This window comes from Mandrillus leucophaeus, unplaced genomic scaffold (genome assembly GCF_000951045.1).
Source record: "Mandrillus leucophaeus isolate KB7577 unplaced genomic scaffold, Mleu.le_1.0 Scaffold272, whole genome shotgun sequence".
In the NCBI taxonomy this organism is placed as follows: Eukaryota; Metazoa; Chordata; class Mammalia; order Primates; family Cercopithecidae; genus Mandrillus; species Mandrillus leucophaeus.
In genome coordinates, this window is record NW_012102832.1 from 540,140 (window position 1) to 565,576 (window position 25,437).

Genomic DNA, 25,437 nt, shown 5'->3' on the forward strand with positions numbered 1-25,437 from the left:
CGGGGCCGGGGCCGGGGCAGGACTTGTCGGGGTCTGAGTGGGACTGGGTCACCAACTCCCTGCGGCCTTTGAGCTGTGTGCGCCCTGCATTCCAGGACTGATGCCCCTGGAGCGGGGAGTGAGTGAGGCGCTTGAGAGACGGGGCTGAGGGTGGCAGGATTTGTGGCTTGGAGCTCTGCCAGGGCTTCTGGGATGACAACCCCCAGTTTGGTCGAGGCCTCCAGAGGGCTCAGCCCTCTCGGTTTCCAGGCAGTGGAAGGATGGAAGGGACCAGAGTGTTTGAAGAGACGTGGGGCTTCTAGGAATCCCAGAGGGTGTGGGCGGGCAGGGACCCTGAGTCCGGGGCAGGCAGAGGCACCACTGAATGGAGCAGGGCACACGACCCAACCCACCCCTGGTAGGGGACCTGGACACGGCACACGAGGGTTTCCTAGTGGGCAGAGGAGGCTGAGTGGCAGACGGGCCCCTGCGGGTAGTGAGTGCTCTCAGGGCTGACAGGGCTGGGCTGGGGGACTGCCATGTTTCTGATATCCGAGATGGACCAGGCTGGTAGGGTGTGAGTCACAGTGGGCGCCATGCCCGGCCTGAACACTGCTCCCTGCAATGACCTCTTTATGCTCCCGGGGGGAGGAGCAGGGCTCCTGGGTTCTAGTTCCTGGTGCTGCCAACCCACCACGTGTCCACCTCTGCCTAATTTGTGGCCTAAGGCCGTCTGCCCTGCTGTCACCATCAGCTGATATTTTTGGACGTCTCTTTCTTTCCTGACATGAGGGTGGGAGTATTTGGAAATAGATCCAGTCCAGGAGAATTTAATCAGCAATGTCCCTGTGTCCCCTGAGCGACTCCCTCTCAGTCCCCTTGTCTCTGTGCCTAAGTCAGAGAGGCAGAGCTGTGTGTGTGTGAGCTGTGCACCTTTCTAGTTGTTATCAACGGCTGCTTCTCTGTTTTTGCACCTATCACCTCCCCCACCTCAAGATGAGCACAAGACTCAGTTCTGTCCCAGGTCACAGGGGAGGAGAGGAAACATGCATGTATAATAGCATGAAGGATTGAGGTTAAACCTAAGGAAGAACTTCCCACAGGGGTGATGCCAGCTGTGGCTCTTGTTGGGTGTCCTGATATCTCCTCTTCAAGCAGGTGTGTGGTAGCTGTGCCTGTGTGGTAGCTGACATTCTCAAGAGCCTAGTTGGAAGAGGTGGGAGGAAGGGGACTGGAAGGAAGGAACAGAGGAAAGGGAGAGGCAGAGATAAGGGAGGGAATGCTGGTAGTGATTGGTGAGGAGGGGACCTGGAGAGGAAGGCATGCCTCCTGCCCTGGATTACATGCAGGCCCTCCCAGGGAGCATCCCCCCGAGGCAGCCGGCAGCTCCAGGCAGGAAGTGTGCTGGGGGAGGGGTGGGGGCGTGCGGGGACCTGTCCCAGTCACTTTTCGTCACTGGGGCAGCTGGTGGCTTGAACCTTAATCCAGGACAGTAGCAAAACAATGGGCCCTGCAAACAGCCTCAGCTCTGAGCCTGGGTGGGGGACAGGCAGGGGGCAGCCCACACAGGGGAGGAGCAGGGGCTTCTGGTAGGAGAGGGCAGTTGGTGAGGGGACCCCCAGACCCTCTTCGCTCCCTGATCAGTTCCTTGCCAGGTCAGCAGAGATGGGAAATCCGGGGGATTTCAGATCTCAGAAGAATTCCCAGAGAATTTTCTCCTCTGGGCTCCCCAGGCCCCCATGGGGGTGCAGGGCACCATGGGAGAGGCTAGGCTAAAGCTACAAGTGGAAGATGCTGGACTACCCCTGATGTCAGAACCCCTGCTGAGGCCTTCTGGACTGGGGGTCTTCCAGCTTTTGCATGGCCCCTGTCTGGTAGGGGGCACTCATAGCCTCATCTGGGTAGTTTTCCAGACTGTATAGGATTAGAACAGTCTAGAGTGGTCTGTCTCCCTTGCCTGGAGCGCCACTCAGCCTCTTGTATACTCCACCTGGCTCTATCCCCTGGGGCTGTATGAAGCAGGCCTATTGCCTATTGTCTGTGTCACATTTTTCTTTAATCTTCTGAGATTGGAGGATCTAGCCTCTTCCCCAGGCCTGCTCGACCACAGCCAGGCTCTCCCCTATGCGGAAATCCTTAGCAGAGGGCAGCTGTCTGCCTCCACTGTGTGCGTGGACAGGAGGGTGGATGGTCCATGAATGAACTTGGCATCAGGACATTTGAGTGGCAGATGTTTCTCCAGCTATGAGAAGGGGACAAAAGGGGATGTTGCTAGTGAAGTGGGAATTCCTCACTCCAGAACTAATGAGGAGTTGAGGGGAGTGAGGAGTGTTGGTGGTGGGGGCTTCTTGCCCTCTGAGGGGCTTGGACTAGGGACAACATAGAGGTTAGGCCATGTGATGTTACGGATTTAAGAGTCCTCTAGGTGGCCTCTTGGCTTTTCAAAGCCAGGTAGCTTCCCCGTGGCTCCCATCTTCCCCAGCTGGGCTCCATGAGCACCATCCATCTGATACCCTCCTGTCACCCGCCTTCCCTCTCTGTTTCCCAAAGGGCACCCTCTCTCAGGCACTATCTGTTTTGCTTCTTGCCCCAGAAACAGACCTGTGTGCCCCCTCCAAACTCTTGTCTTCAGACACCTCTGCCACATCATCTTGGAGAATCCCAAGAATTTTGGGAGGTCTGACAGGAGGCTTAGTGTCTCTGAAACTCCCGGCCTTTTTTTTTTTTTTTTAGACGGAGTCCTGCTCTGTCGCCCAGGCTGGAGTGCAGTGGTGCAATCTCAGTTCACTGCAACTTCTGCCTCCTGGGTTCAAGCGATTCTCCTGCCTCAACCTCTTAAGTAGCTGGGATTACAGGTGCCAGCCACCATGCCTGGCTAATTTTTGTATTTTTAGTAGAGACAGCATTTCACCCTGTTGGCCAGGCTGATCTCGATCTCCTGACCTCAGGTGATCCACCCGCCTTGGCCTCCCAAAGTGCTGGGATTACGGGTGTGAGCCACCGGCCCAGCCACCCACAGCCACCCCCAGCCTTTCTGGTGAACCAGCCAGGCCTCTGGGCTGGGCTCTGGAGCCTCAGGAAGTCCCTTCAGGTGTCTGATGTCCAGTCCACTCCCTCTTGGTTCTTGGTCCCCTCTGTGTTCCTGCTGCTGTTCTTGAAGGATGCGTGGGTACCGGTCTGCTGTGCCTGTGTGTATCTGCATGTCTGTGATGCATGTGCATGCATCTGTATGTGCGTTGTGTGTGCAGGACTTTGATTCTCTGCAACTCTGTGCATATCTATGTGTCTACATAAGTGTGCACATGTGTACTCATTTGTGTGTATCTGTGTGTCTGCACATTTGCACATGCTTGTCTGTATGTTTGTGGTATGTTCCATCTGCATGAGTGTATGTGGCTGTGGCTGTGGCTGTGTCTGCATAAGTATGTGTCTGTCTGGGAGTGCATGTATGTGTGCATGTGTGTGTGTGAGATTGTGCATGAGCTAAGACAACGACAGGCACTGTGCAGGAAGGCTATGTATCCAGGGTCCTGCACATAGTAGGTGCTCAGTGAACATTTGCTGAACTCAGCTGAACTGAACTGAATGAACTTGTTTTAGTGAGTTATTTTCCTGAAGGCAAAGACATTATGAGGGGACTGAGTGTAAAGGAAAGAAGGAAAAAGCTATTGGGCTGATGAAGGTGGGAGAGGAAGGAAGGGATGAGGAGGAGGTCAGGGGAGGGAGGGTGCCTGGCAACCCTAGGGCGAAAGACCCCTTTCGGTGCCCCTCCGGTCCTGTGGGCTGCAGGAGGCGGTGCAAACAGCCAGAAGTGTCAGCAACACGGGCGCTCAGCCTGGCCTCCCTGTCTCCCACAGCTGCCACTGGGCCCAAGAGATGGGTGCTCTCCTAGGCGCCCCTTCCCCTGGCAGGGGCCGAGGACGCTGCTGCTGCACAAAAGTCCCCAGGACGGCTTTGGCTTCACTCTGCGCCACTTCATCGTGTACCCGCCCGAGTCGGCTGTGCACTGCAGCCTGAAGGTATGCCTGGCTCGCCACTGCCCTGGCCTGGTCTGAGGAAGCTTTCATGGGAGAGGGAGACTCTTTTGTGCCAGTCCCCTTCATGGTCCTTTGACCCTCTCAGAGAAGGGGTCCCTCCTGGGGTCCGGCCTGACTCCCTTCTGCCGTGGCCTGGGGAGGAGGACTGCAGGGAGGCAGTGCCAGCCCTGGCTGGGTGATTTGCACTGTGTGACCATGGACAAACACTTTAATCACTGTGGCCTGGGTCTTCTCAGGAGACCAGGAGGGGTGGCTGGTGCAGGGCAAGGACCTTGCAGGTGGGCAGCCAGGATGCTTACCTCACACCCCCAGATGCTTGTCTCTGGCAGGCGAACAGTTGTCTGGGAGTTCCTGGGACTCCTGATCTACCGACTGCTTCTGAGCTGAGGCTGCTTCTCTCCTCTCCAGCGTGAGCTCTCAGGGGCCTAGCACTCCTGTGGAAGCCCTCCCAGCACACCCCTGGTCCCTGCTGGCGACAGCTCAGTGCGCTGGAAAGAGACCCAGGCTGGGACACAGGAGCCCAGAGTTCCAGTTCTGGGACAACTCCTCACTCATTGTGATTTTGGGGCCGCCCGCTCCATTTCTTGTGCTGGAACCTGAGGACATTTATCAACTTGACCCCTCAGAGTCCTTCCTGCCCTAATGTAAACGTTGTGTTCTCCGAGTCCAGGAACCAGGGGTCCTGACCCCAATCCAAGGCTGTGAGCTGGGGAGGGGGGTTCCCTGACAGCGAAGCAGAAGTGTGGGAAGGAGACAGAAGGGGCCCCAGGGAACAACCAGAGCTCCCCACTAGGGCTCTGCTCCCCTTCCCACTTCTTTTTCAGCAGGGAGGAGACACTGATTTTGGAGTCAATGAACCCCTCTATCCACTTTCCCTAGGGCTGGGATCTGCCTGCACAGCTAGCTATTGGGGACTCTCCCTTGGTCCCACCTATCAGAGAACGAAACAGGGGACTTCACTGTCTGTGTTCGTGTGCTCGCATGTCTCTGTGTGCACCACGTGCTGGCCATGGACACAGACGTGTGTATCTCTTTATGTGTGCATATAGTGTCTGCAAATACATGTCATGTGTACATGTAACTTGCAGCTCTCACATGCATGCCGGAAGCTCTGGGGCTCCTGCATAACTGTTCTCATTGGCTACAGCTGTGCTTAAGAACATACGTGGGTGCTGATGGTGTGTGGAGGGAGCACAGACCCCTCCTTCATGCCCAAGGACACTAGCCCCTTAGTTCTCCAGAAACCCCAGTACTTCCTTCACTCTTTCCCCAGAATGTCCCTCTTTCTGCCCCCAGCACCTTCTCTCAGGGGACCCTGCTGAAGGGTGACAGCCAGGGATAGGCTGCTTCTCCTTTCCAGAACCTGCCCAGGGCTGGGAGGGGCCTTTGGCCTGGAGGCGGGAGGAGGCTGTGTTCTCCCGTCCTTCATGCTGCCGCCTGGGAGCCTGCAGGGAGCTCAGCCATCCAGATGCATCTGTCTGCCTCTGCCACCCGCTCGCAGTGCTGTCAGTTTGCATCAGCTGGAGTGCACCCCACATGGGAGGACGGGGGCAGAGTGCTTGCTCCCAAGAAGAGCCCAACAGCCTTCTTGTGACCCACCCTACCCTCACTGCCCTCACTGGGGTGCCACAGAGGCCTGGGTTCCAGCCCTGGCTCTGCCACTGAGTCTCTGAGTGGCCTTGAACACACCTTGCCCTGTGAGCTATACAATGGACATGTGTGGAGAGAGTTAGAAGAGATGACGCTGAAGGTCCGATCCAGCTCTAAAATGCCACATCCAGCTGGCTGAGCCTGTTCCTCTGACCTCCATGCCCTCCTTCCTCGTTCCCCGCCCAAGTCTAGTGCCATCACCTACCACGGTGATCCCAGAGGCCTCCCAATGGGTCCCCTTGATACCCTGCACCCGGGTGCCAGAATCCTCTCCCCTAACTGGCATTTTCACCTCCACTCTCTCCCACAAAAGAACTTCCATTGGCTCCCTCTTTCTGTTCTGTAAGCCTGAGTGCTTTAGCCTGAGTATTGTCACTTGCAGTTGTTGACTTTCTCCTTTAACTCATCGATTCAGCCCTTGGTGTGCTGTGAGCGCTTATCCCTGCCAGCCAGCATCTGCATGCCCCGCCTCCCTCATGCACAGTGCCTTCTCCCCGCCACCCTCAGATGCCTTTGAGTCCCCTCCCCAGGAGGACTCTAATCAGGCCTCCCCTTGGTGTTCCCTGGAGCCGATAGCTGTAGTTTGCACTTGTCATGCGCCTATCTGTGACTGCCCGGGTCTTCTGTATGTGTGAGCCTATGTGATGCCTCCCGCACTGGGCTGGGAGCTCCCCCAGGGAAGGGGTCTTGGGTCACTTGCTGGATTGTGGGTTCCCCGATGGTTAGGGTGCTGGGGTGGTGGGGTCGCATGTCACTGGGGAACTTGGCTTGGGACCTGGTGCCCCTTGGACACCCCTCCTGCACCCTCCCCTGCGGAGCTACTTGGGAGGAGATAAGGGGTGGCGGGAACCTGAAGGGGCCCTGCCCACTGGAGCTGGGCCACCCTGGCTGCTGAGGGCTGGACTGAGGCCAACACCCACCCCTCTGTTCCCTGCAGGAGGAAGAGAATGGAGGCCGTGGAGGAGGTAAGGGAGGACTGGTGGGCGCTGGACCTGCACGGGGACTCATCTTCCACCTCCTATCTCACCTTGTCCCTGCCAAGTCTGCCTGTCCTTTTCTGTGCCCCCCTCCCTTGACTCCTGTTCCTGCCTTTGCTCCTGTCTGTGCCCTGGGTCTGGCCCCCTCTGGGCGCCTCTTCCTCTCTCTCTGTTCTCCCCCTTTCTTTTCTCACATTTGTCTCCCTTGGACATTTCCTTAACAGAAGTTTGCTGAGCTCAGCACACTATGGGCGGCACTCTGGGGAGCAGATGGGTGTCTGCACCTGGCCCCTGCCCTCAAGCTGCTCCCAGCCTAGAACAAGGCAGGGCAGGGCTACAGGGCCTGGGGGCTGGTGGTGGGAATGCTGAGCAAAGGCTGTCCTTGGAGGTGGAGATAGTAGGGTCCTGGTGGAAGTCAGGGGGCCCCAAGGTCTTTCTCTCCTACGATGTGAGCCTGACTCCCCTTGCTGTGGCCCTTGCTCCCCAGAGGCCCCTGGCAGACACCCAGGCTCCCAGGGTATTCAAAGGCAGAGCGCCTTCTCTGGCAGCCTTCCTGCTCTGCCACTGGGGCTTCTGTTGGGCAGCCATAGGACACTCCTACATCCCCATCCAGAGGCTGTGGTGGGGGAGGAGCCAGCTGGCCTAGAGCAGGCCCATTTCTCTGTTAGCTTAGAGTTAGCAGCACTTAGGAGCAGAGGAACTTTGTTGGGGTGCAATGCAATTTGTGCCCATCCTAGGGGCCTTGGACCTCTGCTTTGGAGCCCCTGAGCCTGGGGAAAGGAGGAGGTGAGGGATGTGAACATTAGATGTCTTGCTGGGTCTGCGGGAGTGGGCATCCCTGCGAGGAGGGCATCTGACCCTGCCATGTGTCTTCAGAACTGTTATGGCCTCTTGTATGGCGCCCTTTCCTCTGTTTCATGACTTGTGTGTGCACCTGTGAATGTGAGAATCTGCCTCCCCCACTGGACAGGGAGCTCTGGAAGGACAAGGGCTGTGCTTGTTTATCCTTTTTTTTGTTTGTTTTTTGAGATGGAGTCTTGCTCTATCAACCAGGCTGGAGTGTAGTGGTGCGATCTGGGCTCACTGCAACCTCCACCTCCCGGGTTCAAGCAATTCTCCTGCCTCAACCTCCTGAGTAGCTGAGGTTACAGGTGCCCATCACCGCACCCGGTTAATTTTTGTATTTTTTAGTAGAGACGGGGTTTCACCATGTTGGCCAGGCTGGTCTTGAACTCCTAACCTCATGATCTGTCTGTCTTAGTCTCCCAAAGTGCTGGGATTACAGGCGTGAGCCTTTTTTTTTTTCTTTTCTTTTTTTTTTTTTTTTTTTTTTTGAGACAGGGTCTTGCTCTGTCACCCAGACTGGAGTGCAGTGGCCTGCAACCTCTCTCTCCCAGGTTCAAGTGTTTCTCCTGCCTCAGCCTCCTGAGTAGCTGGGATTACAGGCACGCGTGCTACCACACCCAGCTAATTTTTGTATTTTTAGTAGAGACGGGGTTTCACCATATTGGCCAGGCTGGTCTCGAACTCCTGACCTCAAGTGATCCACTCGCCTTGGCCTCCCAAAGTGCTGGGATTATAGGCGTGAGCCACCGCGCCCGGCCTGTTCTTCCTTTTTAGTGAGTTTTAGCACATAAAGAGGACACAGGAGGTGTTTACGGTGTGTCCCCATAGGTTTTCATTCTCCCAGGTCTGTGTCCTCCTGTCGGGTTCTGTGCCTCCATGGGCCTGCCCAATGTCCCCGTGGATGTGTGGTCCTGTGCATGTTTGTGACCGGGCGAGTGCGAGCATTCTCTGAGTGTGTGTCCCCTGTGTGTGTAGCTGTGCATGGGTGTGACCTTCAGCAGCCACCCCCAGCTAACCTGGCTGATGCCCACCAGGACCCTCCCCCCGGCACCGCCTGGAGCCCATGGACACCATCTTTGTCAAGAATGTGAAGGAAGACGGCCCTGCCCACAGGGCAGGGCTTCGCACAGGTGAGCTGTCCCAGTTACCTGGGCTCTACGTTCTGCTTTCTGGCTAGGATTTGATTCTCGGATCCAGGTGTTGGGGAGGCTCCTATCCCCAGTGTTAGCCATGCCTGGTACAGGGGTTCTCAGATGGGGCCTTTGATGCCCCTTGGTCACCAGTCGTGCACTCCTTGTCCCCAGGAGATCGACTGGTAAAGGTGAATGGGGAAAGCGTCATTGGGAAGACCTACTCTCAGGTCATAGCTCTGATCCAGAATAGGTGAGTGCCCCTGACCCTTTGTCCCATATTATCTCCCCGCCCCTTTGCCCTGGGGGTGCCCTGGAGACCAGAATCCCTTCCTCCTGGACCCTGTTCATTGGCCCAGCCTGACTCTCTGCCTGTCTCTGTAGCGATGACACTCTGGAGCTATCTATCATGCCCAAGGACGAGGACATCCTCCAGCTGGTGAGTCCAGCCCCTGCAGCCTGAGAGGGGACCCCTGAGCCCTGGGGCAGCACCGGCTCCCCTGGGAGGCAGAGAAGGAAGTATTGGGAGGGCGCAGGCCGACATTGCCCAATTGGGGATGCCAAGCCCATCCCTGGGCTGGGGCTGGTTGTTGCTTCATTCGGAGCTGCTCTGTGCTGGGGGAGAGGGAGTCCTGGCCTTGGCAGGCAGGATTCCTGCCAGGGTATCTGGAAGGAGGGTGGCCCAACAGGCTTCGCCAGCCTGGCATGTTCTTGTCAGCTCCTAGTAGAGATGCCTGTTCCCTGCATCCTCTCCCCTCTTGGCCCTGAGTACTGCACCACGCAGTACCCAAGCAGCACACACAGGTACACAGCCACAGAGCACAGCCCCAGTCCCACCCTCTGTATAGCACGAAGCACACCACAATACACACACAGCACCAGTCATGTGCCACAATAGAGACAACCACACAAGCACCCACTGCCACAGTTCACCCTCACACAGCGAAGTGCACCACAACACACACCCACAAACATTAAAACATGAAACACTCACCAGCCCCTTGGCTCCCTGCAGCACAAACAGCATAGTACCTCGCATACTCGGACCTCTCCACAACTACACATCCACGCCCCACTGTCACAACATGTATGCCCGCAAACACCACAGCATCCTCCTGCCCATCTCAGCGCATGTGTCCACCCGTGTTACAGGACTCCAAATTTATACATTCGTCACCTCAGCATACCTAGAAGACAGCATGTAGCCTGCCACACAGAGAGCGTGGCCCAGACACTGCACGAAGCAGGCCCTGCACTCCCAAGCGTGCCCTTTCACACACATGCCCACACTTACACGCTGCCTCTTTGTGCCCGGAGCCCCGGGCGGTCCTCTCTGCCCAGTGCCCACCTCCCTGGTCTCATGGGTCCCAGCCAGATGGCGGCTTACTTGCCCCTGATGTCACTGTCCCCGGGGAGGCCCCGGGAGCCCCTGTGCTGGCTTCTGCTTTGGACGCACTCTCGTAATCACTGTAATCACAGTGCCACGCCTGGCACGATGCCCCTCTGGAAACCTCCACCCCTGACCTCGATTGTCCCCTTGCTCTTTCTGGGGAGAGGAAGGAAGGAAGGGGGGCTCTGAGATAGACTGCTCACCCCAAGTCTCAAGGCCCTTCCTGTACAGCTCCCCCAGGCTGAGGCGAGGCCAGCTATGGGGAAGTGACAGGGCGGGACCCTAGGATGTCCCCCACTCTCTCCAACTGGCAGGGGCAAGGAGTGGGAAGGGCAGCAGCCTCCAGTTCTTCTGCCTAGGCTGGGGTGGGCTGGCAGCCCCAGATGTCAGCATCTGGGGGCCTCCACTGGTCCCCGCATCTCCACCAGCCGGAGGGTGGGGCCCAGGCATTCCTGTGGTTGGGAGCCAAGGCTGGAGGCCAATCGGGCCTCGGCAGCTGCTGACGCCACCACCGACGCGGCGAGGCCCCTCCACACCCATCCTCTCCTCCCTCCTCCTCCCGCCAGCCAGCCGAGAGAGAGCCGGGTGGGGGTGAGGGGGAGCCGCAGGGAGGGCAGACAGAGGGGGACCGGAGGCCCTGGCCAGGGCGACGCAGTGGTCACTGGGGGGGTTAGCCAGAGCTGGGGGCGGGCAGAGGCGGGCTGGGATGCTGCCGCCGCTGTGATGATGCCGGGAGCCTGGGGAGACGGCGGGATGGCAGGAGGGAGAGGTATGTGTGTGCCGGCCCCTGTGCCAGCTGGAGGGGCTGAGTGTGCGGGGGTGTGGTTTAGCTTGTCCTCATCACATGATGTTTGTGCCTGGGACTGGAGGTGTAGTTATTTGTGTGTGTTTCATTGTGTTTTACTGTGTGTGTGTGTGAGTGTGTCTCTGGGTGTGTATCTTCCGGTGTCTCCTCGTAGTTGGTGTGTGTGTCTGTTTCGTTTTACCCTCCCACCCTTTGGTTCTTTGGCCTGAGTTAGGCTCCTGGGCACCTCAGCAGGGGCCAGGCTGGGCCCAGGCCACAAGGCCGCTGTCCCTGGGAGCTGACTCCTTTTTTGGCTGGGCCTGGGCGCTGGCCCTGTCACTCCTTAGCAATGCAGCGTCAGCCTCAGCTCCCAGTGCCAAATTCCAGGCCCAGGGGTGGCAGAAGGTGGCTCAAGGCCCTTCCTTCAAGCCTGGCAGGAGGTGGGCAAACTCCTCCTCACCCCTGTGGCTCAGGAGCCAGCTCCCCATTCCCAGGGATGGAGGGACAGCTGGGCTCTGCCAGCCTCTGCCCCACCCGGACACACCCCTAGCCGGCTTTCTTCTCTCATCTGCCACCTTGACTGGTCTCTGTGGGGTTTCCCGGCTCCACCCGAGGAGCTCTGGGCATTGGTGGACATAAGGCACAGGCAGGCGGTGGAGGCCAGGACTGGGGGAGGACCCTAGGAAACAGATGCTGGAATGTTTGTGGCTAAGGCAGTCCTTGTCATAGTCTTAGCGAAATCCCACTTTTGCTGGAGTTTGCTCGTGTCTCAAAGGCTTCTTGCTTCTTCTTTGTTCTCTCCCTGGACATGCCCTTCCACCCCCACCCACTTGTGCCGCCCCCTCGTTCCCCCCACCGCTTGGTCCTCTCCCTTCATTCCCCTCCTGGGCTCCTTGACCTCCTGGGGCTGCCATGCCCCTACCCCGTGGGACTTGTCTGGCCCTGCTCATCTGTCTGTGTCTCCGGCCAGGCCTACTCCCAGGATGCCTACCTGAAAGGGAACGAGCCGTATTCTGGAGAGGCCCGCAGCATCCCAGAGCCACCCCCCATCTGCTACCCCCGCAAGACCTACGCCCCTCCGGCCCGGGCCTCCACCAGGGCCACTATGGTGCCTGAGCCCACCTCAGCACTGCCCAGTGACCCCCGGAGTCCTGCTGCCTGGAGTGACCCGGGGCTCTGCGTGCCACCTGCTGCCCGTGCCCACCCAGACAACTCTTCCTTGGGGATGAGCCAGCCCCGCCCCAGCCCTGGTGCCTTCCCCCACCTCGCCTCGGAGCCCCGGACGCCCCGTGCCTTCCCGGAGCCTGGCAGCCGGGTGCCCCCCAGCAGACTGGAGTGCCAGCAGGCCTTGTCACACTGGCTGTCAAACCAGGTACCCCGCAGGGCGGGGGAGAGACGGTGCCCAGCCATGGCCCCCCGGGCCCGCAGCGCCTCCCAGGACCGGTTGGAGGAGGTGGCTGCCCCCCGCCCGTGGCCCTGCTCCACCTCCCAGGATGCCTTGAGCCAGCTGGGCCAGGAGAGCTGGCACCGAGCTCGCTCAGATGACTACTTGAGCCGGGCCACCCGTTCTGCCGAGGCACTGGGGCCGGGGGCCCTGGTGTCACCCCGCTTTGAGCGGTGTGGCTGGGCTTCCCAGCGTTCGTCTGCCCGCACCCCCGTCTGCCCAACTCGGGACCTGCCAGGGCGCCAGGCCCCGCCCCCGCCTGGCCTGCAGGGCCTGGATGACCTCGGGTACATCGGCTACCGGAGCTACAGCCCATCATTCCAGCGCCGGACCGGCCTCCTGCATGCACTCTCCTTCCGGGACTCACCCTTTGGGGGGCTGCCTACCTTCAACCTGGCCCAGTCACCTGCACCGTTCCCACCAGAGGCCTCTGAGCCACCCAGGGCTGTACGGCCGGAACCCAGCACCCGGGCCCTGGAGCCTCCTGTGGAGGATCGCCGCGATGAGGTGGTCCTGAGGCAGAAGCCCCCGACGGGCCGCAAGGTTCAGCTGACCCCCGCAAGACAGATGAACCTTGGATTTGGTGACGAGTCCCCAGAGCCAGAGGCCAATGGGCGAGGGGAACGCCTGGGCAGGAAGGTGGCCCCTTTGGCCGCCACTGAAGACTCTCTGGCTTCCATCCCCTTTATTGGTGAGTGATGGCACATGTGGCTGTGCTGGGGGACTTGGCTGTTGGCTTTCTGTGTCCTGCTGTACCCCATCTGCCTGTCTATCATGGGCAGAACTCGGCTGGGTGCTAGTGGGATCATCTTGTTTCTCTGTCAATTCATTCATCTGTTCATCCATCCATCCATCTATTCTTCCATCTTTCCTTCTGTTCTCTGTCATCCTTTCTTCTATCCTACCTCTCATTCATTTATCCTTCCAGCATCTTTCCATACACTCTTTTCTCCCTCTCTCCATCCATCCATCCATCCATCCATCCATCCATCCATCTATCCATCCATCATCTGTTCTTCCTTCCTTCTTTCCTTCCCCTCTCCCTCCTTTGTTCATTCATTTGTTCCATCCATCCATTCATCCATCCATCCATCTATTCTTCCTTCTTTATTTTCTTCTCTCTCACCTTCTTTTGTTCATTCATTTGTTCCATCCTTTCTTCCACCCATTCATCCATCTTTCTTTCTTTCGACTCTTCCTTCCATCCTCCCTTTGTATCTTTCCCTCTTTGTCCCTTCCATCCACCCTCCATCCCTCCATCCACTCACCAGATACTTGTGTTAGGCCCTGTGTGTGGCTCCATGCTCTCCTGGACTGGATGGTCCAGCAGAGGGTGATGGACAGGCAGGAACAATCCATTGGGATGGGCATGTGGTGAGACAGGGAGCTTAAGGAGAAGGGCTCGGAGAAGGGCTGTGGTGAGAATCTTGGAGAAAGGACATTTGGGCTAAGACTTGAAGGATGAGAAAGAGTTCATCAGGGGAAGAATATTCAAGGAGAAGAAATATAATATGCAAAGACCCTTAAGTGAGAGGCAGGACCCCCCTTCTGGGTTGTAAGGACCCTTTCAAGCCCAAGGGTCTCATCAGTCACTGGGGTTGGCTTTTGAAAGCATTGGGAACCCTCTAAGGCTTGCCTTGCCTTCGACTGGATGCAGGAGAGGGAGAGGCAAGAGAGTAGAGCGGCTGGGTGATGCCCAGGTTTCTGGCCAGGCTTGGAGATGGTGCCTCATCCCCGTGTTGGGAGTGAGAGGGGGAGAAAGTTCAGGACTGTTGAATATGAGATGCCCAGGAGGGAGCAGGATAGACGGGGCTAGGGAGAAAGAGCAAGATGCAGGGTAATGGAGAGGGATGGCGGGAGATGGGAGGTGAGCTCACCCTACCAGACAGTGAGAGGGCGGAGGCCTGGGGCAGGGGGAAGACACAGCCCTGGCTCCCCCAACCAGCCTTCGGTAGAGCAGAGACACAGCCCCTTCTGTGAGTAAGGAAGGCTCTAGGCTGTGGCCAGGAGAGGCAGTCTCTTCTTCCAGAGCACACTCTGTCTGAGGGGGAGATGTAATCTCTCCCCTTGAGGAGCCCCAACTGATGGGGGAGCCCTTACCTTAGGAAGCTCTCAGTCTGATGGGGAAGACACTGCCCCTGCCCTCAGAAGGCTCTTGGTCTGAGCGGGGAGACACAGTTCATTCTTTCTGAGTGCCCTCAGTCTGATGGTGGAGACACTGTTCCTGCCCTCAAGAGGCTCCCAGTCTGATGGGGGAATATTGGCTCTGTCCTCAGGAGCCCGGTCTAAGGAGGGTGGCTCAGCCCCACTCCTGAGGGGAAGGATTCCACGGCCACAGTCTGGACAGTGGGCCAGTCATGCTTGGCAGTGGGCATGTTGCCAGCAGGACCCTTTGAGATGTGTTTGAGCCTGGAGGCGAGTGGCACAGGGGCTGGCAAGGCTGGGGTGGGGCAGGCAGGCTCCGCTCTCTGCCGCCTTCACACCTCTCTCCCTTCACGTGCACAGATGAGCCCACCAGCCCCAGCATTGACCTCCAAGCCAAGCATGTCCCTGCCTCTGCTGTGGTCTCCAGTGCCATGAACTCGGCCCCCGTCCTGGGCACCAGCCCATCCTCCCCGACCTTCACCTTCACCCTCGGACGCCATTACTCGCAGGACTGCAGTGAGCACTCCCCACACCCCCAGCCCCACCCTCTCCCCCGCTGCCCAGTCCCAGGGATTTCTGTTGGGCCTGCTGCTTGATGTCTGGCCTCTTCCTCTGGTTTCTGCTCCTCCTGGGGCCCCTTGGGAGAGTCACCTCCTGTCCCTGCCCAGAAGGGAGGGCTCTGGGAAGCCCCTGACCTGCTGCCCCACTGACCCTGAGGCCCGACACGGGTGGCTTTGCAGGTAGCATCAAGGCTGGCCGCCGCTCCTCCTACCTGCTGGCCATCACCACGGAGCGCTCCAAGTCCTGCGATGATGGGCTCAACACCTTCCGCGACGAGGGCCGAGTTCTGCGGTGAGGCGCTGTCTGGACATGGGGTGGGGTGGCCACAGCCACCCTGGCCAGCTGCTCTGGGGCAGGGCTCTTGGCCCTGGGGTCCTCTATGCAGGGGACAGTGTGCCTCCCCCACTGGAAGGCCTCTGGGCCTTGGGTTTTGGTGGGTGACGAGATAGTGAGGTCCCAGCTCTGCTGCCCACATCCCTCACCCTTGACCCTCGCTTCCCAGGCGCCTGCCAAACCGCATACCCAGCCTGCGGATGCTCCGGAGCTTCTTCACTGACGGGGTGAGCTGCAAGTGTGTGTGTGCACAGGAGCGAGGGTGCGGGGAGAGAGGGTGTTGGGGAGGTGGGGCCACAGCCTTGGCATGGGGGTTCCTGCTCCAGCTCCTGCCTTCCCCCTCCTCCCTGCACCCCTCACCCTCGTGTCCACCGTGGGACTCGCCCTCTTCTGTGGGCCCTAGCATCCCTGAATGACACCACGCAGCCCCACCCAGGGGGCCTCTGTCTGGACTGCCTCTTTCCAGACCATCCCCCATAGCCACATGACTCACTTCTCCACTGTCTTCACGGCTTTTTAGGTCTTCCCTGAAATTCCAGCCTCCACTGACATTTCACGCCTCCCTTCGCTACTCTATGTTTTCCTCCTCAGCACGCCTCATGTACAATTGGTGTTTCCCTTCCTCCCTGCCTGGCTTCCCGGCTAGAATAGAAGCTCCCCGAGCTTATATTTGGGGCTTCATTTGTTTCCTTCACTACCCTCAGTCAGTATTTGCATTGCGTCTTGTCTTCATGGGACGGGGTCGGGGGTGGACACTGGAAAGGTGTGGCCGGAACACAGGGTTGAGATTGGTGGACAGGTGGAGTTCCCAGCCTCAGCACTTGGGGAGGTAGGATCAGGCCTGTGATAGCCCCAGCTGTTTGTTTGTTTGTTTTGAGACAGAGTCTCACTCTGTTGCCCAGGCTGGAGTGCAACAGCATGATCTTTGCTCACTGCAACCTCCATCTCCCGGGTTCAAGCTATTCTCCTGCCTCAGCCTCCTGAGCAGCTGGGATTACAGACATGTTGCACCATGCCCGGGTAATTTTTGTATTTTTAGTGGAGATGGGGTTTCTCCATGTTGGCCAGGCTGGTCTCGAACTCCTGACCTCAGGTGATCCACTCACCTCCACCTCCCAAAGTGCTGGGATTACAGGTGGGAGCCACTGCACCCAGCCTCAAGTGATCATCTCCCAAAATGCTGGGAGTACGGGCATAAGCCATCACACCTGGACGTATTGTTGTTTTTAAAATCATATATATATTTTTTATGCGTGATTTTTTTTTTTTTTAGATGGAATCTCACTCTATTGCCCAGGCTAGAGTGCAGTGGCACTATCTCAGCTCACTGCAACGTCTGCCTTCTGGGTTCAACCGATTCTTGTGCCTCAGCCTCCCAAGTAGCTGGGATTACAGGCATGCTCCACCACACCTGGCTAATTTTTGTGTTTGTAGTAGAGATGGGGTTTTACCATGTTGGCCAGGCTGGTCTTGAACTCCTGACCTCAAGTGATCTGCCCGCCTCAGCCTCCCAAAGTGCTGGGATTATAGGCATAAGCCACCATGCCCGCCGCACCTTTCCCCGGCTGTGTTTTATTATAGATGGACTGGAAAAGCCATCTTGATGTCAAGCCCTCTGTCTCATTGGTTGGTTGAACACCCCGGTGATGTTGGTACCTAGTTTATTTCTTATCACTTCTTCTGCTTACTTAACTCTCGCTTGACTTGCACCCTCTGCGGCTGGAGTCCTGTTGACACTGTCACTTCCTCTGTTTAACTCCTTGTGGACATGACTACCTGCTCCACTCACTCAGCCTTTGTTGATGTTCCCACTTCCCCTGTTTATTTAACTCCTCATTGACATGATCACTTCCTCCATTTCCTTAATTCTTCTAAGTCTATAAAGTTACAGGAGGCTCCGGATTGGCCCCTCTAGCGTGGTGAGGCATGTGGTCTGCTGGTAGGTCATAGCCTTTCCTCCTTTCTGGCTTCTCCTTTAGGTATTTCTCATGACCTCAACACAAGTGGTCCAGAGAGGACAAGCAACACCCATGAGGTCACACAGCACATCGGGGTGTAGCACAGACATATACCAGGCCTGTGCGGCCGCAAGTGGTCCATGGGGTTCCTGAGATGCTGGCATTGTGGCAGCCACCCTAAATTGTCCTCTGTTGTCTCCCTGCAGTCCTTGGATAGCTGGGGCACCTCTGAAGAAGCTGACGCTCCTTCTAAGCGACACTCAACCTCTGACCTCTCAGATGCAACCTTCAGTGATATCAGGAGAGAAGGCTGGTTGTATTATAAGCAGATTCTCACCAAAAAGGGGAAGGTAAGATGGGTGGAGGAATGAGGTGGAAGTTGAACCCTCCAGCTTCTCCTAGGCCTACCCTGACAGCCTCTGGAGCCAGAAAGAACCAGTGTAGGTTGTGCCATGAAGGATGGAGGTTAGATGCTAGGAAGAACTTCCTGGCAGGGGGATTTGAAGAACTTACGTAAAAGAAGTTAACAAAAGAGGTGGATTTTGCTGTGGGATGGATCTGATAAAGTCGTACTTGGAATTCTGGCGAAATCATCCCATAGTGGCCCTGGCTTGACAGGCCATCCTGAAGATGGCCACTGGGGCTCATGGAAAATAAGGAGCAAGGCTGGGGTGATTTCTGTAGGAGAGCTAAGGCCCAAGAAGAAGGCAGGCAGGCCAGCAAAGGGCTTAGTGTTCATCCTAAGGGCAACCAAAACTCTTGGGGGCTTTTGCCAAGGGAGTTACAGCTTTAAAATGTCCATTTGGCTCTCTGGGAGTGAGTTAGGGAGGGGCCACGCTGGAGGCAAGAAGACCAGTTAGGAGCCACCATGGAGATCCAGGTGAGAGGCGAAGGGGGCTTCGGGGAGTAGATGGGGAGGGCCTGGGAGGGAACCAGCAGGACCCTGAGAGAAGAAGGGCAGGGCCACTGGAACCAGGGGGCGCAAACCCTGGCCCAGGCTGCGCTGTGGGCTGCGCCTTCCCTCCCGGCGATTAGGATGAACCTGGGTTTGACTCTTGACTGCATCACCCATTGCTCTGAGAGCCTTGGTGAGTCACCTGGCCGTGACTCAGTGTCCTCGTCTGTAAGTGGAGCTAACAGTAATCCCTAGCTCATAAGCCTATTGCTAAGGATTAAATGAGATGATCTAAGTAAAGGGTTTACCCAGTGCCCGGCACTTGGAGCTGCTGTACTTCTGCTTACTGCTATTTGTTTTCCTTTTTTGAGATGAAGTCTCGCTGTGTTGCCCAGGCTGGAGTGCAGTGGCACGATTTCGGCTCACAGCAACCTCTGCATCCCAGGTTCAAGCAATTCTCCAGCTTCAGCCTCCAGCTTCAGGCACTCACCACCAAACCTGGCTATTTTTTTTTTGGTATTTTTTTAGTAGAGACAGAGTTTCACCATGTTGGTCAGGCTGGTCTCGAACTCCTGATCTCAAATGATCTGTCTGTCTCGGCCTCCCAAAGTGCTGGGATTACAGGCATGAGCTACCGTACCTGGCCCACTTACTGCTATTTGAATTTTCTACCCTGCCTTCTGAGGTCTTGGGGGCCCCTGGAAAGAACATAAGCTTTGAAGCAGACAGACTTTGAGTTCCTGTCCGGCCATATATCAAGCACATGGCTTTGGGCACCCCACTTACCTTCCCTGAGCCCCACTTTCTGATCTGTACGACGGGAACAATATTATCCTACCCCAAGGGCTGCTGTGGATTAAGTGAGGGTGAAGTCCAGGCAGGACTGGCGCTCCTCTGTGGAGAAGGACTAAGGCCTCCCTGCTTGGGAGCCTCTGTGGAGGTTCTGGGGAGTTAGTGGTGAGGGAGCCAGGGCAGCCCTGCCCTCCTGGGGCTCCTGTCGCTCCTGTCAAGCAGAGAGAATGCATGTGGCATCATGGTTCCAAGTGCACAGACTGCTATGACACTGGGGTGCAGGGGCGGGTGGGCCTGGGTAGGGAGGTGTCCAGAGACTGAGACACGAAAGGGATGAGAAGCCACAAAACTGGGAGACAATGGAGGGGCCTGACAGGGAAGATGTCTCCTTAGAAGGTCTTGGGGAGAGGTGGGAGAGGTGTGCTGGGACCCAGGGTGAGAGGTGGAAGACGAGCTGGGGAACTGGGCACCTGCCCAGAGTGTGGGGCCTTGATACCCAGGAAGAGCCTGTCCAGGGTTTTATTGTTTTGTTTTGTTTTGTTTTGTTTTATTTTATTTATTTATTTATTTTTGAGACAGTCTCACTCTGTCGCCCAAGCTGGAGTGCAGTGGCCGGATCTCAGCTCACTGCAAGCTCTGCCTCCCGGGTTTATGCCATTCTCCTGCCTTAGCCTCCCGAGTAGCTGGGACTACAGGTGCCTGCCACCACGCCCGGCTAGTTTTTTGTATTTTTTTAGTAGAGACAGGGTTTCACCGTGTTAGCCAGAATGGTCTCGATCTCCTGACCTCGTGATCCGCCCGTCTCGGCCTCCCAAAGTGCTGGGATTACAGGCTTGAGCCACCATGCCTGGCCTATTTTATTTTATTTTATCTATTTTTGAGACGGAGTTTCACTGTGTCGCCCAGGCTGGAGTGCAGTGGTACGATCTCGGCTCACTGCAACCTCCGTCCCCCGGGTTCAAGCAATTCTCGAGCCTCAGCCTCCTGAGTAGCTAGGACTACAGGTGCCTGCTACCACGCCCGGCTAATTTTTGTAGTTTAGTAGAGACTGGGTTTCACTATGTTGGCCAGGCTGGTCTCAAACTCGTGACCTCAAGTGATTTGCCTGCCTCGGCCTCCCAAAGTGCTGGGATTACAGGCGTGAGCCACCACGCCCGGCTCTGTCTAGGGTTTTAAATGTGGGCTGGGAATGCCTGGAGACTGGGGTTGTGTCTGTGACAGGAGGAGCCAATCCCATTGCCGTTGTCCAGGTGAGTGAGTCTGGGGGCCCTGACCAAGGCGGTGGTGTGGGGCCGGGTGGAGCAGACCCTGTAGAGAGAGATTCCAGGGGAAGGAGGGCCAGGTCTTGCCAGCTGCTGGGAGGTACGAAAGGAGGAGGCGGCAATAAGGTTCCTGGATTCCTGGCTTGGGCTGAGGGAGGGTAGTGGGTGGTGGGACCCTCCCTGGCAATGGCACACTGGAGGAGCAGGTTTGGGGAGAGGAAGCCAAGGGGCTCCACTGAGGCTGTGTGAGTCTGAGGACCCTAGGACAGACCCCAGTGGAGGTGTCCTGGAGACAAAGGCTCTGAGGGCGTGGCACTAGAGGGAGGCCTGGCCTTTGTCTGTCAGCACCCACCAGTTACCTGTGCCTCTGTGCATGAGCTTGAAGGAAAAAGGCAAGAGATCCCGCTGAGCCTTCAGAGAAGTAGGGGGGGGCGGGGGGGGGCGGGGCAGGGGAGGCTGACAGAGACCAAAAAGAGCCAGCAAGTTGGCAGCGACACGTGGTGTGGGAGCCATGAGGCAGGGAGGGACCAGCCATGCGCACAGTGCGAGGAGAGCCACATGCGGGCCAGCCCTTCCAGTCTAACATGTGAGCCACAGGAAGGGTCCTTGCGAACTTGGCTGGCTCCCCCTGCTGGGGAGCCTGACCCGCAGCTCCTGGGGGCCCTGAGCCCAGTTCAGGGACAGGAGCTGGCCCCTTACTGCTCACTGGCCAGTTCTGGAGGACCATGCCTCCACTCCCTTGCTGGCCAAAACCCGATGTCGCTCGCTCCCTTGGTGCTGTGGCTTGGACATTGGAGGAGAGTCTTCAAGTCAGCCTCAGGCCCTTCGTCCACCCAGGCCGTGGGCACCCTCTCCGTGCTCCCTCCCAGCCCTAGCCTCTTTCAGAGACATGGACTGTCAGACAGAGGAGGGAAAGGGACAGTGACTTGTCCCCGCAGCCTCAGCCCCAGCATGGGAGCTGCATGCAGCCTTGGTGACCAACTACCTTACTTATTTACCAACTGGAGACACTGAGGCCTGGGAGCGCGGTTGACTTGTCCCAGGTCATCCCGCTGGTTTAGCCTCAAAAAGGTACCCTTGTCACCACCTCACTGTCACATTAACTTTCTCCCTGGAGGGCTCTGCTATCTCCTACTCTGAATGTCCCTGTCCCCGTCCAGCAGTTCTGTGATGAGCAGGACTCACAGCTCAGGATCCACACGATGGTGGAGGCCAGATGTGGGCTATGCCCATCTGCCAGCCACGGGGTCTTCTTGCCTGGTTTGTTCAGAGGGCCAAGGCCTGTGCTGGATGTGGAGCCACCAGCCAGTGGAGAGGAGCTCTGGGTCTGATGGGAGATGGATCTCCTGCCCTCAGGGTGCTCCAAGGATCATTAATTCATTTATTCAGCAAATATTGATGAGCCCTTGCATGCAGCTGTAGGCCCTGGGATATGGAAATGAGAGGACGGACAAGCTCCTTGTCCCCAGGATAGTCTGAGGCTGCAGTAAGCTCTTGGAAAGGATCAAGCTGATCAGAAGGGGGAGCTGCATTGAGGGAAAAATATGGTCAGAGAAGGCCTCGCTGAGGAGGTGATGTTGGTGATGCTGGAGCTCAGATCTGAAGGGGAAGAAGGAAGCAGTCACATATAGAAGTGAGGGAGGGGGGCTTAGGCAGAAGGAACAGCAAGCAGAGAGGCCCTGAGAAAGGAAAGGCTTGGCTCACTCACCTGCAAGGGCCCCCTGGCTTGACATAGTGAGAAAGGTGTGAAGATGAATTTGAGGAGAGGCAGGGACAGACCACAGGAGACCTTAGATTCGATTCTGAGGGCAATGGGATCTCTTGAGAGGATCCTGAGCAGCGGAGAGATGTGATCTCCTTTTCATTCCAACATGATGGCTGCAGCTGCTGCTGGAGAATTATTGCAGGAGCAAGAGTGGAGACCGGGAAGGTCTGTGTGTCCTCCAGGCAAGAGGTGTTGATGGTGTGGACCGGGTGGTGGCAGGAAAGACAGAGACCGGATGTTTTGGAGGCAGAACAGTTGTGACTTCCTGATGGATGGGATGTCAAGGGCGAGGAAAAGGGAGGAGTCAAGAGTAGCTCCCAGGTTTCTGGGCAACTGAGGGGATTGACTGGGCTGGAAAAGATGGGGGTAGAGGGTGGAGAAGAGGTTTGATGGTAAGAAATCACATGGCCTGGCAAGTATTGTGCAAAGTGCCCATGGGATCCGCAAATGAAGACACTGAGCAGGGTGGGGGTCCCAGGCTGTGGCTGGGGGAGATGCTGGGCTCGGGAGTGGTCATCAGCAGATGGACCTGGTTTAAAGGCACGGCACAGATGACATCCTTGAGGGCGGTGTGCAGGGAGAGGAGAGGAGAGTCAGGACAAAGTTCTGGAGCTCCGCCTTCTTTAGGGCGGGGTCTGTTACCCTCAGCTCTGCTGACATTTTGGGCCAGATAATTCCTTGTTGGGGGAGGCTGTCCTGTGTATTGTGCAATGTTGAGCAGCGTCCCTCAGATGCCATAGCACACCCTGCAGCTTCCTCCACACAAATGTCCCCTGGGGACGAGTCTCCTGGCTGTTTAACTACAGGTGTAGAGGGTGGGGGAGGGGAAGTAGAAAAGACTAGGAAGGAGCCAGTGGGATTAGGAAGAAAGCCGGGAACGTGGGGTCTCAGGTGCTGAGGATCTGGAGAGGGATGGAGGGGCTGGCTGTGTCAGATGCTGCTGAGGGGTTAAGACAAGTAGGGGAGAAGCAGCCACTGGCTTTGGCCACATGGCGGTTCAGGATGTCCCTGAGAGGAGCTTCTGGGCAAGTGAACTCTTGGGTGGGCGGCAGAAAAGTGGGGAGAACAACCCTCTGAGAATGCGGACAGCTTCTGAGCAGCTTTGCTGGGGTGGGGGGCAGCGTGGGGAGGGGCATGGGCTGGGAATGGCTTCCCGAGGATTTTAGGTATGGAGGGCCATGCTGGGTGTCTGAGCATTGCCACCACCCGGTGAGTGTTGATGCTGGTGTTTAGAGGGGGAAAGGGTTGGGGTCTGCTGGGGAGCTTGCGGGTGATGGGTAGGGATGTCCAGGCAGGTGAGGGGCTGAGAAAGCATTGGTGGGCTGTGGGCAGGAGGCTGCCCAGGTCCAGCCGGGTGGAGTAGGGGGCTCCTGGTAGGCAGTGTGGGGTCCATCCCCCGGCTGTCCTCTGTCTGCTACTCTGAGAGCGGTGGGCAGAACTGGTCTCTCACCACTCCTGTCTCCCCCAACCCCGTGTCTCCCTGCAGAAAGCGGGCAGCGGCCTGCGCCAGTGGAAGCGGGTGTATGCCGCGCTGCGGGCGCGCTCGCTCTCGCTGAGCAAGGAGCGGCGGGAGCCCGGGCCGGCGGCGGCGGGGGCTGCGGCGGCCGGCGCAGGTGAGGACGAGGCGGCGCCCGTCTGCATCGGCTCCTGCCTCGTGGACATCTCCTACAGCGAGACCAAGAGGAGGCACGTGTTCCGGCTGACCACCGCTGACTTCTGTGAATATCTCTTTCAGGCTGAGGACCGGGATGACATGCTGGGCTGGATCAGAGCGATCCGGGAGAACAGCAGGGCCGAGGGCGAGGTGAGGGCCCGGCCAGCCCGGGAGCCACAGAGGGCGGGCGGAGTGGCCTCTCACCGGCTGTGGAACTGGGATGCCCGCTCTGAGCCTCACTTCCCTCTGCTAGAACGGGGGTCTGACAGGAGTGCACCTCGCAATTGTGTCCCCCTAGGTTTCGGGGTGAGGAGGGTGCACGGGCAGGGCTCACAGAGGACCTGGTGTCCTCGGGTGCGGGACTGGCAGTCACTATCCTGACGACCCTAATGATGACAGGGATTATTATGACTGTGTTAGGATCGCCTTGAGCAGGCTCTGGCGTGGAGTGGTCAGCTCCAGGCCAGTCTCAGCTTTTCTCAGGAGGCGAGGAAGGCAGGGGCCTCCTATGGAGTGTGTTAGGGCATGAGTATCCCAGCAGCAGAACTGCACTGGGCTGGCCTATCTGCTGGCTTATCTGCAGGGGAATGAGCACATTGACCTTGTGAGGAGGCCGAGAGGCTTGGCCTTTGGCCACGGGTGGGCAGGGGTGGAGCCAATGGCCTCGGCAGGGATTTTGGGAGATTTTTTTTTTTTTTTTTCCGAGACGGAGTCTCGCTCTGTCGCCCAGGCTGTGCAATGGCGTGATCTCGGCTCACTGCAACCTCTGCCTCCCAGGTTCAAATGATTCTCCTGCCTCAGCCTCCCAAGTAGCTGGGACTACAGGCACGTGCCACCATGCCCAGCTAATTTTTTTAAATAGAGACGGGGTTTCACTGTGTTAGTCAAGATGGTCTTGATCTCCTGACCTCATGATCCTCCCGCCTCAGCCTCCCAAAGTGCTGGGATTACAGGCATGAGCCACTGCGCCAGCCGAAGAGTTTTTTTTTAATGGTGCCCCTTGCGGTCAGCCATAGCTGCACTCCAGGGGCCTGAGTAGGGATTCCTCCCTGTTTACTTATTTAGCCAGGAACCTGCACAGAAGTGCCTTGAGACACCCACACAAAGTCATGTGGCTGTCCCGGGCCTGGGATCTCTGCCAAGAGGGCAGTGGGCTTGGGCCTGCTCTGGCTGTGGGAGGGGGCAGTAGTGCATGGCCTCTTGCTGAGGACACATCCACCACGCTCTGCTCTCCTGGGAACAGCTTTCCCCACTGCAGGGAGGAAGGCACCTGGAATTTGGGCCTCTTCCTCTGGGGGCCTGGCTTGACTGTCCCCAACAAGGCGTGGTCAGGGTGGTCCCAAGTCACCATCACTATGGCAGTAGCAGCCCCTCCTGGGGGACCTCCTCCATGCCTGCTCAGCGTCTGCCAGGATGGTGGCGAGTGCTGCATGATTCTGCACCCGGCCCCGAGCCTTCCCTGTTAGCCCCCCATGTTTATTACCAAGGAGACTGAGGCTCAGAGAGGCTAAGAGGCTTCCCCAAGGCCTCAGCTGGTGAGAGGGTGCTGGGGAGTCCGGGCCTGGTCTTTCTCACTCCAGGGTCTGGGCTGTCCACCTGGCAGGTGGACGAGAGGGGAAGCAGGGCCAGGGATGAGCCCTGGGGTGGGCTGGCTGTGGGCACTGACGCGGTCCACTCTCTCCTCTCCTGCTTCAGGACCCCGGCTGTGCCAACCAAGCTCTGATCAGCAAGAAGCTTAATGATTACCGCAAAGTGAGGTGAGGCCCAGCCCTCGTGGAGCAGTCCCCTCCGTGGGGGTGGTGGGTGGCTGAAGGCAAAGGATGTCTTCCTGGCCC

At 57.7% G+C, this 25,437-nt stretch overlaps 1 protein-coding gene across 1 annotated transcript in view; it reads left to right on the forward strand.

The window, feature by feature from the left end:
* Nucleotides 1–536: 536 nt before the first annotated feature.
* ARHGAP23 (Rho GTPase activating protein 23) overlaps nucleotides 537–25,437 on the forward strand; it is a 56,648-nt gene continuing 31,747 nt past the window's right edge. The window contains exons 1-13 of the mRNA XM_011984734.1: nucleotides 537–549; nucleotides 3,769–3,998; nucleotides 6,604–6,631; nucleotides 8,524–8,619; nucleotides 8,794–8,872; nucleotides 9,004–9,058; nucleotides 11,764–12,928; nucleotides 14,743–14,898; nucleotides 15,123–15,234; nucleotides 15,446–15,503; nucleotides 17,441–17,584; nucleotides 23,435–23,752; nucleotides 25,298–25,359. Coding sequence (XP_011840124.1) covers nucleotides 537–549; nucleotides 3,769–3,998; nucleotides 6,604–6,631; nucleotides 8,524–8,619; nucleotides 8,794–8,872; nucleotides 9,004–9,058; nucleotides 11,764–12,928; nucleotides 14,743–14,898; nucleotides 15,123–15,234; nucleotides 15,446–15,503; nucleotides 17,441–17,584; nucleotides 23,435–23,752; nucleotides 25,298–25,359 — 2,516 coding nt within the window. The remainder of the gene's footprint in view (nucleotides 550–3,768; nucleotides 3,999–6,603; nucleotides 6,632–8,523; nucleotides 8,620–8,793; nucleotides 8,873–9,003; nucleotides 9,059–11,763; nucleotides 12,929–14,742; nucleotides 14,899–15,122; nucleotides 15,235–15,445; nucleotides 15,504–17,440; nucleotides 17,585–23,434; nucleotides 23,753–25,297; nucleotides 25,360–25,437) is intronic.